Source organism: Parus major, chromosome 14 (assembly GCF_001522545.3).
Source record: "Parus major isolate Abel chromosome 14, Parus_major1.1, whole genome shotgun sequence".
NCBI lineage: Eukaryota > Metazoa > Chordata > Aves > Passeriformes > Paridae > Parus > Parus major.
The window spans coordinates 11,494,469-11,507,393 of record NC_031783.1 but is presented as its reverse complement, the minus strand read 5'-3'; the positions used below and the strand labels follow the sequence as shown (position 1 = coordinate 11,507,393).

Sequence of the window (12,925 nt, the reverse complement as noted above, 5' to 3'; positions counted from 1 at the left end):
GGAGCTCTGTGGAGGAGGTCAGTGAGGTACAAACCTTTGTGAGGCTGCAGGTGTTGAGACCATCAGAAGATCCATCATCAGAAGGTCCAGCTGTACTTCACAGGTACATCAGTTGCTTGTACCTTCTTCCTCCTGTCACAGAAGTGCCACTGGAGGATCTTACGTGGTGATCACACTGTTTTGACAGCCTGTTCAGAAAGTGAAGACTTCTAAAGATACAGCTGTAGTATTTTCTTTGTGTATACTCTTCCATTATGTATATCTGGAGCCGATGTGATTCGCTCGTGTTCTGAACTGATAGCTTTTCCCCTAATTTTCTTCTTGACTCAAGTGAGTATTAATCATAAACTGTTTCATTAGCAGCTAATTTGATTCAGAGAAAAAGTTGAAAAGATTTGACATCTGCTGTAAAATTTGTACTACTTCTCCCATGGACTTGAGGCAGGTATTTGGAGCAGAGATTCTTCTGCATAACCTTGCTTGTTGATTTTGTGTGTGCATTTAGCATCCTTGCTGTGCACAGGGAGACAGGAAGAAACTTATCACTTGCTGCTTTTTGGGTGCTTCTTTACCCTCAACAAGCTGAAGAAAATTAATAACTGTGGCCAGCATCTCTGGGACTGCACTGACAAAAACAATGCAGTTGTCCTGCTGTCTTTGAACATGGTAAAGCTCACAGATGTTTTTATTGGAGGTGAAATAATAAGGACAAGTCTAAAAAGTAATAGCTGCAAATGAAATAGGAACAGCTTTTTGGAATAAGTTGAGAGGGGGGGATTGTCAGGTGGTCAGAAGTTCCAGCTGTGTGATTTGTTCCTGTTACCTTTTACCAACCTTTTTTTTGTGCTTGTGGATTCCAGGTGATTTTATGTTGATTGTGGAGGGGTTTTTAAACAGCCTAAGGTGGATGTTAAGGATGCTGTTAAATAATTGAAAGTGACTCCTGAGAGAAGGAAACAAGGCCAATGGCAGGATCACAGCCCTGGTCTTCTGGAGAGGGGAGTCTGATCTGTTCATGAACCTGCCTGGAAGAATTCCATGGAATGTGGTCCTGGAGAGAAGGGGAAACCAGGAGAGCTGGGGAGGTTGGGGAGAACAATATCTTCTTGAGCAGCTTTCAAACCTCAACTGTTGTGCAAGTCTGAGTCTGCCTAGTGCTGATAATAGAGTCCATTGAAAATGGCATCATCTCCTACAGCACTGGCTGGTAAGATAAAGGTGTATTTGAGAAAGATTGTACTAAGTCAGGAGTATGCCAGGTTTATTGAAAAGCACTTTATTAAATAGTATAATGGTATTTTCCAAATGGAAGCAGAAGAACCAAATATAGCATCAGATATATGACTTTGTTTTAAACTTTTAACTTACTTTAGAATGAGAAAAAAAAGTTCTGATAGTGTTTCCTGACGTATGACAATGGACTTTTTCCAGAGATGGGACAAATTTAGCATTGAGTGTTGTGGGCTTAAATATTGCAGTGCAAAATAGTCTGTTCTCACCTTTTTGTTTTCTTGAAGACTTGATTGCAAACTCCAAATTCTGTAATTCTGTCCGTGGTGGGTTGGGCATCCTTTGGATTGTGTTTCTGCTAGGTGGAATAAAGCAAAGGTGAAAATTGAACTAATGTCCCTTAAAATTGTTCAGAAAGTTCTTTGTGGATGTGCAGAAGTAGGATAATCATCATTAACTGTTTGCTATTGACCAGCTTTTTCTGTGTCAGGGAGGAACTTTTTTCCCTCTGTCTTTTGTTAGCCAGTTATTTCTGTGATTGTATCATATTCTGTGCACTTTGAAGTTGTGCCCAGAAGTAGAAAAGCTGATGGTCTGTTCCATTCTCCAAAATGTGGCAGCTTATTACTAAGAAAACAAACCAAAGGAGATTTTTTGATACTGTGTTTCTGTTCTTTACTGAAATGTGGTTTTGTTGAAAATGCAAATATTGTGGTCAAATATTAATTAAAAGGATGATGAATGTTTCTGTCTCATACATTTAATCATAATTGGTTTTCAGATGTGTATAATGAATATCTTTCCTAAATAATGTTTTTCTTCTAGCAAACTGATTTTTCCACTTGTTTTTAATGAAGCACGACTTCAGTGCTTCACATTTTGTCTAATGGTGTGAGCATAACATTCTTGATGTCAATGCAGTTTTGAGGAAATATTTTGTTGACTTAATATTGCAGAGACAGTGGAGAGAGAGAAAAGAAAGCAATGTCATTTTGTCAGTGAATTAATTTTGCAGTGTCTCGTGATACTGAAGGGAAGGTGTTCACTGAGTGGCAGCTAGTGTTAAAATTAGCTTTACTAACTAGTTGGCTATTTTGAAGTAAAAATTTCAGTTCTGAAATGTTTAAATTTAAGGAAACTTGTACATGTGGGCTGTTGGCACAAGAACTGGAGAGGTTCTGAGCAGGTGTAGAGATACATCCTCTTCTCTGGTGTTCTCTGCTGCTGTGTTTGAGGGGGGTTACTGAGGAGATTCACCTGCTGATTTTTTGTCATCCTCTGGCTCAGCAGCTTTTGGGAGAACATCTTGTCCTGTTCTCTGAGCCAGGAGTGGGGAGGATGTACCTGTTACAGAGAGGTGCTGAAGAGACCCAGGACTTTGTGTCTTCTGTTTCTCTTATTCCTCATCAACCCAGCTCAGGCAAAGATGCAGCAGAATGAGAGCAGCAGTCAGACATGGGTGATGAGAGTGTGAAAGACTGGGAAAGCAGTTACGCTGGAAAATTGGACTTGTCGACTTTAAAAAGTAGTTGAAGAAGAGTTGACAATTTGAAAGCACAGAATCTAATGAATGAATGGTTTAGAGAAGTTGTTTGGGAGTTGTTTTCCCTGTCTGTGCAAGGCAACAACAAAGATGTTCAATGGAGCTGAAAGGTGGCAAATTAAAACTTGATAAAAGAAAATGCATTTTCAAGCAGTGAAAAAAAAGCAATGGGATTAATTTTCACCAGAAAACTGGCAAAGTCAGGAGTTTCTCAGTGTTCAGAAGGACTGGATATTTATATGATCAATAAAGCTGTCCAGAGGAGTTGTCAATGAGAGGTTGTTTTTCAAATATTTTTATTCAATGTCATTTTTCCGGAGTTGGGAAGCCCAAGGTGAAGGTGCAACTGGAATTTTGGTTAAGTACCTGCCCGAAGTGGTCTTTCAGTGGAAGCTGTTTCTTGGACATAATTTTGTTCTTCACCATGTCAGGGTCTCAAGAGGAGCAGGATCCCAGGCACAGAGGGTTATGGGTTCCTCTTCCCCTGCCCTGAGGTTTATATGGGATTCGAGGGCCAGCATCTGGCAAACCTCTCTGTTCAGAAGCTGCAGTCCCGAGCACTGAGGTGACACATTTTCCTTTTCAAATGCAGGAAACTCTTTCAGAAGTGCAGGTCACAGGGTTAAATGTCAGCCCAGCTTTGTGGTGCTCACTTGCTGCCTGAGAGCAAACTCTGAAGGTGGCTCCTGATTAAGCTAATGAAGCACATTCTGTGGGTGTTGGGTGAGAGAATAAACTGATCCTAAAAACAGCCAAGGAGGTGCTGCTTGGTGCAGTTTCCATCTTTTATAAGACTGAAGTGTTAAAATGATCTTTCATATCTTCAAAGGATACAAGTTAAAACATGGAACCCTCATCATGTAGGTAATGTGAAATGTATATAATGTAAAATGAGTATTTTGACCTCATCCAAGGAAAACATAGAATTTTAGTTCAAAGTAAAGGCTTGTCATTGCTTTGCCCTGGATAAATCACTGGGTGTAATTAAATAATCTGGCTCAGTCTTATTGTTGGGAGCATGGTTTGGGTGTGAAATGACCCTTTATGGTTATTATTATTTTCAAGAAGAATATACTTGGGTGTTCTTTTTCTTTATAGGTGCTTTATGTAATGTGGAATGTGCACCCATTTCAGATTTCAGTCTCAGTCCAGTCTTCCCTCCCTGAAGGAGGAACTGCTGGGCTGCAAGGGCCAAGGGCTGTGTCCCCTCTGCCCTGAGAGTCCTTTATAAAGATAATGCAGGTGTGCTATGGGTGACCTGGGAGATAACTTGATGTATAATTTGTGAAACTTTTATTGGAATCACTGATCTTTTATACCCTGGAGGCAGTAGAGGGAATGTTTTATGAATTAAGTAAAGTATGGGAAATTATTAATATCTTCTAATAAATCAGTCAGGTGATGTATATTCTGAGGCATCACCTAAAATCCCTTTTTCTTTGCCTTCTTCAAAAAGCCACAGCTGGCATATTTCTGGAGTTGTTGACATGTCATGAGGGGATCAAGGAATTACTTTGGAGTTCAATGGAATGTGCTGTGTTGGATTGGATGAACTCATGTCTGGTTTTTTGATTTTTTTGTCCCCTCAAAATGTGATGTGAGAGCTCTGACCTCCTGCTTGAGTTCTGTCCTAGCCCGAATACCCCAGGAGCAGAGCCCAGGTGGTGGGGCCATTCCTCCTTTATTCATGCAGAGATAACTGCACTGCCTTTGAGCACAGTTCAGTTTACTTTTCTCCCGAGTTAATGATATTTAAGTGGTTAAAACTGCAGTTAAGAGTTTGAGGCCAATATCTGGGTTACTTAGTAGACAGACAGGAGGAAAAAGAAATACGAGTGTAAGGAATGAACACAGGGATGAATTTTTATACACTGCAGAGACTGGCAGCATAAAAATCTCATGTACTGCCACAAAAACTTTCTTTTTTGCTTATTTTTAGGGTGGTGGTGTTGCTGTTTGGATTTTGGTTGTTTCTTTTTTTAATAGGTAACATTAATTTTGTATTGCCAGTAAGGATGACTCCATTCCCTTGTCAGCTGCATGCATTCCCTCTGGCAGTGATGGTATTCTAGTGGTTAGAATGAAGAAGGGATCTTGAGGAGGTTTTGGGTGTTTTATTTTAAAGAAATGACTGTTTTTCACACATGAACCATGCACATGGTGTCAGATACTGATGTCAGATGGGGAGTGACCCTGTGCTGAGGCAGGTGAACAAGGCACAAGATTGCCACTGCCTGAGCAGTGGGACTGTGAGAAATGACAGGAAAAAGAGGTGTTTTTTTTATGGAATGAAGAAATGCCAAACACTGAGACAGAAAAACAGGCTCACTCTGGAGACAGGCAGCGGTGAGTGTTCCGGTAGAGGGGAGCTAAATGGAGAAAAAAAATAATAAAATTATTTCACAGCAGCAGGAGGCTAAGAAACATAACTAAACATGTTAAACTCACTGTGAAGCAAGAGGACCCCAGGGGTATTTTAGTCAGATAATATTTAATTTGTTGCAGTGTCAGTTGTATGATTGCTTGTCAGCTGGCATATGGACGTGCTATAAGCAAAATGGGGCTTTCAGAGACCATGCACAATTTTCCAGAAGATAGTAAAGCAGCAGATTTATCAGACGGATTAAAAGAGTTACAGTGGATTTATTTGCTCTGGTTCATTGCCAGGATAGAAGGCAAGCTGAGCTCTCTGCAGAGAAGTGTTGGAGGAGAGGGACAAGAGTTAGAAAGGGAGGACTATTAATCAGGAGGAAAACCTAGGGAATACAAGAGCATGTAAGATATACACAGGTATTTGTAGGAGCACGTTTAAAGCTGCCAGCTGAACATTGGCCAGAAAAGCAATCGGATTACAGTTTCTCCAAAATTTAAGAATGGGTGGTTGAGAAGCTAGGAGTGTCTCTGAATGCCTTGTTCTGGCACCTGAAATGAGTTTTTGATCATCTCTCCTGTGCTCTCTGCCTGGTAGTGTCCTCTTCCCACCACAGTTTCCCTGGGTAGTTGCTTTCTCCAGACTTCCAAGCTTGGGAAGAAAGTTGAATTCAGCCTGAATGATAACCTGACTTTCTTAGGAGGAAAATGGCTCTGTTAGGAGAGAAAGCAGATGAAAACCATGCCTTGCAGAGAGAGGATGGGACAGACAGGGACTCCTGTTTTGCTGTGTGCCTGTGGTTATGTCCATCAGCCTTTCTGACCTCTCCCCACCTGTTCCTGTTAGGTGTGCATGGAGGTATTTGGACTTCAGAACAACAAATATTTTATTTTTCTTGGAGAAGCCTTAGTTGTAGGGCACAGCACATCTGAAAGGCTTCTTTGTAGGTTAAATCCATCTTTAGATTCCTGCAGTAGCTTTATATTGGCTTGAGGGGCAAAAACACAAGCAGAGGCTTGATATATATAGACAGGCACATTTGAGAATTAAAGATATTTTAAAAAAATGTTTCCTAATGGTCTTGTCAGTGCAAGGATAGTGAAATCTGCTGGATGTTTTTATTTTTATGAAGTTAACGGGCTTTTTTTTTGTAAATGGTGTTTTAATTGAGGTCTTGAGTAGAAAGTCAATGGTGTGTGTATACATATGTGTCTGCAGTCAGTTCTGATTTGCAAAGTAATGTGAAAATAGGTCAGCCACGGAGAGAAGTGTTGGGAAATGGCTGCAGCTGAGAAGGAAGCTATTTGTAGGCTTGGGAGTAGAAAATTTTGGCTTAAAGATGATTTGTAAAGAAGATGAGAGTGGTAAGAGGAAGGGGAACCATTTGCCCTCTGGTGTTCATAGATGCTGCTGAAGGCAAGGAGAGGTTGAGAAGTTTCTGGTAATTTAACTTTTGCTGGTTTTATTTGGCTGAGAGCTCTTGGGGTTTTTGTTCTGGGAGAGTTCATTAGCTCCTGTGCCTAATTAACAGTGCTCCAAGAGGGAGATGTGGCTCCCATACGAACAAATTCTGACCCAATGTGTCTTTAGTCCCTGCTGTCCCTGGTGCTTCCTGGGTCTTGCTGTGCTTGGTTGTTGCTTTTCCCCCTAAATTTTCCACAAGGCAATGGGATTTGAACCCAGCCTTACTTCCAAAGTCAGGCTTAACAGCCCTCAGACTGTTAATTGTCAGCATCCCTGCTCCCATTCCCTGCTTAATGCTTTTCTGTGGGGTGCAGGGCATCTCCTGTGGAGCTGAAGAGGGCTGCAGGTGTTTCCCATCAGGAAGGTGCACACAGGCAGCCCTGGCAAGGGGCAGATTCCCACTCCTGCTGCAGCCTGTTGGTGCTGGCTCTGCTGCCACACAGCACCCAGGGCTCTGTGCTTTGTTTCATCACCCTGATACAAACTCATTCCTCCAAATTACAGAGATGTTCTTGAATTGTAATTCTCCTCTTTGATAAACACATTACTGCAGTTAAGATTTATCACATTTATTATTTGTCTTTATTCAGTAGACAATTTACCTGTCAAAGAAGGAAATTAGACTGTTTTCATATTATTCATATTAAGGCTCAGTTGATTGTTTCTTGTCCCTAATTCTTCTCTAGCTGCTTGCAATTTGATTGTTAATATTTTTTCAAGTATTTTATGAGATACCAAAATATTGAAGCGATTTATAATTGCCAGAATCCGTATCTTCTCATCTGTCCTTCTCTTAAAAGGTTGGGTCTGTTCCTCTGTCCTATTTTCAGTTGCTGTCTTGCCATTTCTGAGTTCCTCAAAGGTAGTTGCTCATGGACCAGAGGCTAATGTGATTAATTTTACCAAGTAACCTAAGCATATATTTATCAGTAGGTCCTGACACAGTCTAATATATTTAAGTATTCTTCAGTTATTTCTAACCACATTTTGGCTTATATTCCTGTGCCTCACACTGCTAATTTTAATGTTTAACATCTGGTCAAGCCCCACATACGATCTCCCTTCTATATATGAGTTTAAAGCAAGAAAGCCCAGATCTGTTACACAGTCATCTCTCTCTTTTATTGGTGTTTTTACGAGAAATAGTTAGCTAAATTATACCTGATTGCAAATAGCATCTGTTTGATGTTGAAGCTCCATATCTTTCTTCAGTCTTGAAATTTTCCCTTATTACAACTAATTTGGATTTAGGAGTCTGAAGATGAAGAGGAGGGGGAAGAAATCTTGTCACTGATTTCTGATAATGAAGCAGCCTGTTAACATTCCCCCAAAATTATCATTAATTAAACAAAAAGCTGATGTAATACTTGGAATATTTCTGTGCCATCAAAAGAAGCACCAAGTGGGAAATATTCTGATTCCATTGCACAGAGTCTGTCTCCTCTGCCAGGCTCTAACCCGTGCACAAGTGAGAGAGCAAGCGAGCTGTGCCGTTGGGTTGTGGATTAATAGTCAGAGTTCACTCGTGTGGAAATAAAGCAGATTTTACTGTGACTAGAATCTGTCATTAAAAAGCCATTATTGGACCTGACCAGCACAATTCCTGCTCTCTCATTGCTAATGACAAAGCAATCTGTTCTTTAAAAAACAACAACCCTATATTTTCTTGCACAGAACGGTGCAGGAGACTCACCAGAACAGAAGCGGGGTGAAGAGAGGCAGTTGAAAGATTTATTGATCAATAAACCAGACAATTACAGCTTGTTTATAAAAGGAAAAAAAATAAAAAAGCCACCTCAAACCTCAGGCCTGCGAGCAACCCTGAGACTCTAATAATGATAACTCTGGCATCCAGCTTGAAACGATAAAAGTCAATAGGAAGATATAGGATTTCAATAAAATTATGACACTAGATAAACTTTACCCCAGGAACACATTTTCCCTGGGTGTGTGACTGACTTCAGTTAGATTTGTAACTTTAATTTCTTTCTTATTGATTTTCCTTTTCTTCAACTAATTAGAAAGTCTGTGGTGAATGGGGTTGTGTGTGTGTTTGAAGAGGGGCTAACAAGCAGCAGCAGAGGAAGGGCCTGAACTCAGATGTATGTATGTAGGGTCAGACACCTTTTTATGGGTTTTTTTGCTATGTTTTACTCTTCAATTGCTCCCCACACCCAGGCTGGAGTGGCTCTGGTGCTGCTCAGAGTGAGGTGTCTGTGGCTGTGTTGTGATGTGCAGTGCTGCAGTGACCTGGGGGGTGATGGTTGCAGTGAGGATGATGATGATGATGCTCATGTGAGCCCTTCTCAGGTCTTTCCCTAAAATTAACCCAAAATCCTGGAGGAACCCACTTCTGTTCCTGCTGTTTCTAAACCACTCTGGGGTGTGAATGCTGCAGAAAGGGATTTTCTTTGAGCTTCAAGCTTCTTGTCAGTCAGGTCAAGTTTTGGTTTTACACAGAGAGAGCAGAGCAGCTGGTGGGAGGACTGGGGAGAAGCTTCATCTTAGGGCTGGCATTTTGCAGAGGTGCCATCCTGTTCTTTCCCATAGCACATTTTCAAGGGATTAGCTCTAGTTTCTGGTTAAAATTATAAAATGTGTTTTCTTCTTAGTTACTTATGCAATAGTGGGAGGAATATTTATTTGATGAATGGGCTGGTGCTGGCAGAAGGAAGGGAAACTGTTCAACCTTTGAAAAAATCACTATCCTTCCTCTTTTTCAAACTTATGTCTCCTCAAACACAGCTGCAAGCTGCAGCACCAGGGTTTGCTGTAGGGCATTAATTTCCTAGGTTTGTAATGAACATCCAAATTATTATTCTGCATTTAGGGCATGTTTGGAATGAGCGGCATTTCTGTTCAGGTGTTGATCTAAAACTGGTTAAGGTAAAGATCACCTGGAATTGTGCCAGGGTAGGGCAATGGTGAGTTAGCAGAGATTTACCCTGTGCTGGGTAAATTTTGGAAATTCCCAGAGGAACTGCTTTTTAGTAATTCTGATGACTACTCTCCAGATAGGAAGCAGCAAAGCAGCTGTATTAGAATAAGGTTAGAAAGGGCATCTGGAAGTGCCTGGGGAGGGTTTTGATGGGTTGTGAAGAATGAGGAAATACTGCAGTAATTACTAAATTAGGATTACATTTCAGAGAATCTTTTTAGACAGAGGACTTCTCAACAAGAACTTGTGTTTCCTGCCAAACTAACAAGATCTTTAGGAGGAAGGGAAAAGCTTTCAGTAAGTGCTCTTGATGGGGAGAAATTGAAGAAATGGAGCTGGGGACCACTTGTTGGAAGCTGAGAATTGATTTCACTAACAGTATTAATATTTAGAAATAATTAAAGAAGATAAGTAAACTCCAGGATCAAGTGCTTAATTGTGCCACCCTTTAGTTCAGCTTTTCAGAACCTTTTTTTTTTTTTCCAATACAGCTTCTGCTGGGTTCACCATGTGTGATTTTTTTTTTTCTTGAGCAGTTTACTTTGTTTTAGAGAGATGGTTTGAAGGGCAAGGGCTGTAGTTGATTTTAGGGGAAAGACAGCCTGTAGGGTTGGTCATGCTCCCATGCAGTTTTCCCATGCTCACATGAAAGCTGAAGTTTGTCCTCCTTGTAGACCAGGGAGCTGCTGGGATCTTGATGGGGATGACTCAAATGACCTCATATTCAGCAGTTAATTGGAAGCCAAGTGTTAATGGGAGTTGCCAGGAGTCCTGTTTGGTTTGGAAAAAAACACCAAGGATTTTGGGACTGCCTCTGCTGCAATGGAGAGAACATAGCAGTGGTAAATGATCACACAGATGAAGGATGCTTAGGAGAAAAATTAGCACAGCAGAGCATCTCAGAGTGCAGAGAAGGAGAGAGGATGCTGTAATTGCAAATCTCATTGCAACAACATGCAAAGCTCAAACCAATACCTTCACTAAATGCTGTCATTATGTTCTCTCTGTGCTCTAGAAAGTGATTTGGCTGTAAATGGGGAATGGAATTCATCTGAGCAAAGCAGTTTGCCTTATGAAGAGTGCACTGGGCAGACTGGGTGTGATGTCTGTGGGTACTGGAGGGGGAAGAGGAGGATGGAGGGATCCTGTCCTGCTGCTTTTCTGCTAAACAAGTTCATTACAAGGCAGGTGTGACTGTATTTGTGTTTTCTTCTTTTTCAGTAACCTGGAAGTACTTCCTTGCACATGTCTGTCAGATGATCACTTCTTAACTGTTTCCCTGGGAAAATATTTCTCTTCAGTCAAATCTGGGCTAGGAGCACGTAATAGTTGCTGGTACTATTTATGTTAAAACCTGTTTTTCTTTATAATTTTATTAACTCACTTTGTGTAGCCCCAGGCTGTCCTTCAGTCTTGGGGTCCTTTTAGCTGCTGACCAACCCAGCTATCTTGGCTGACCTTTCAGTCCTTGACGTGCTCTGAACACACTGTACCTCTGGCAGTGCCCCCAGTCTTGTTCTCACACCTGGAATTTGAAAGTTCCTTCTCTTCCCACATGGACACTTGCTGTCCACATTCAGTCTTTGACCTTTAGATTTGGAAGGAGGAGATAACCTTTGTATCCAGGCTGAGCTGGGTGGTTAGTGGTCACCTTCACTATCGGAAATTCTCTATCCTTTTGCACATAGGGGTGTGGGGACAAAGACCTTTTTTCCTGCCTCAACAATTCCTGATTTTTCCCAACTGAAACTTTGCAGTAGCTGAGCTGGGTTTATGAAGAGCTGCACTGGCCTGGGCTGGCTGTGAACTGCACAGCTGTACAGCCCAGTGATCTTCTGCAATTACTTTGTGTGTGATGGCAGAATTCCCAGCAAGGAGCTGCTTTGTCCACAGTGCTCCTGCATTAGCAGGGGAGGTAGCAAACTTCAGCAGTGAAAGGGGGGACAGCACTATCAGGTTTCCTCAGAGTTTTGGCTCTTTAGGTTTATGTTCTTTGTGCTGCTTTGACCCTGTTCTGTAGCCTCACAAGCATCAAGGTTCTTCCATGCAATCAGAACTCTTCATCAGCTGCTAATCCCCGTGTGCACACTGCAGTGTGATCAGTCACCTCCTTAAACATACCTGGCTTCTTCAGATTTTCCTTTTGTCCCCATTCTTATTCTCCATCAGTGCCTAGGAGCAAGGCATCAGCTGCTTCTGAAGCTGGGAATGCATTAGGAGTATTTCAGCCAGGAGCCCACACAAAAAGTTTTACTTTTAACTCTGAGCCCAAGCCTTACAGTTGGGGAGCTGCTCTCAGGGAGGGGAGAAGGATCCTCCTGTTTGTCTTTTTCTGCAAATGCCTGGTTATAATTGCCAGTAGATAGAGAAGTGAGCCAAGCACTGTCTGCCAGACATTAACCTCTGAAAAAAAATGTTTGTTACAAGCACTGAGTGTTGCAGCATCTAACAAGTGATAAGTCACATACCATTTTGAGGATATTTGCTCTCAGCCACTTTGTTCGATGTCAAATCTGTTTCATTTCTGTTGTGACAATTCCGTTCTTTCTTTGCTGAGGCTCTGGCAGGAAAAATGTCAAGTACAACACTAAATATTTTGCTGAGGAAACTCATTCAGCCATGTTGAATTAGAAGAGTTTCTCCAGGAAGAAGGCAGGCTCTGTTTTCTGTTGCCATCTGCTTGTTAGCGTGTCTGCACGTTGTTTTCCTGCAAAGGGTGTGGGGTTTTACAGACACAAGACAATGTAATTTTTCAGCTTTCACAGCAGCAGCATTTATTTCATTAGAACTGTGTGTTCATCTGTGCCTTGATGCTGACATGAAGACGACGAGCGTACATCCATCAGAGTTGCGTTACCACGTACAGGAGCAGTGGGCAAAGATGTGGAAAGCTCTCAGAGCGCGGTCAGGGGCTCTATCCCTAAAAGTTTTTGCTGTTGTTTCCTGCAGGGAGTGCAGTCAGGGGCTGTATCCCTGAGTGTTTTGCTGTTGTTCCCGGCAGGAGCGTGACGGGATGCGGGCGATCCTGGAGTCGTACGACAGCGAGCTGACCCCGGCCGAGCACTCGCCGCAGCTGAGCCGCCGCATGCGCGAGGCCGAGGACATGGTGCAGAAGCTGCACGCTCACAACACGGAGCTGGAGGTAATGAAGCATCCTGCTCTAACCCCAGGGGTGCAGGAGTCGAGACCTATAAAACTGAGTTGCCTGGTGACGGGATCTGCTCTCGCAGTAGCCGGATTTGCGATGTTCGCACTCTGAAATTCCAGGATCAGTAAGAGCCACGAGTTATTGCTCTGCAGCTGAAGCTGGCAGAAGCCAAGAATAATCATCTTTGGGTGTGCTGAGTGTGCTGTGCTGCCCTGCATGGCTGGAGGAACA

The 12,925-nt window shown here is 42.1% G+C and overlaps 1 protein-coding gene across 4 annotated transcripts in view; it reads left to right on the top strand.

Moving 5' to 3' along the window:
- The window catches only part of MAD1L1 (mitotic arrest deficient 1 like 1), a 346,255-nt gene that overhangs the window by 127,747 nt on the left and 205,583 nt on the right, over window positions 1-12,925 (top strand). For 3 of the 4 annotated variants that reach the window (XM_015643258.1, XM_015643260.3, XM_015643259.3), the window contains exon 12: window positions 12,548-12,688. The exons of the other annotated variant lie outside the window; for it this stretch is intronic. In XM_015643258.1, the coding sequence (XP_015498744.1) occupies window positions 12,548-12,688 (141 nt within the window). The remainder of the gene's footprint in view (window positions 1-12,547; window positions 12,689-12,925) is intronic. 4 annotated transcript variants of the gene reach the window in all.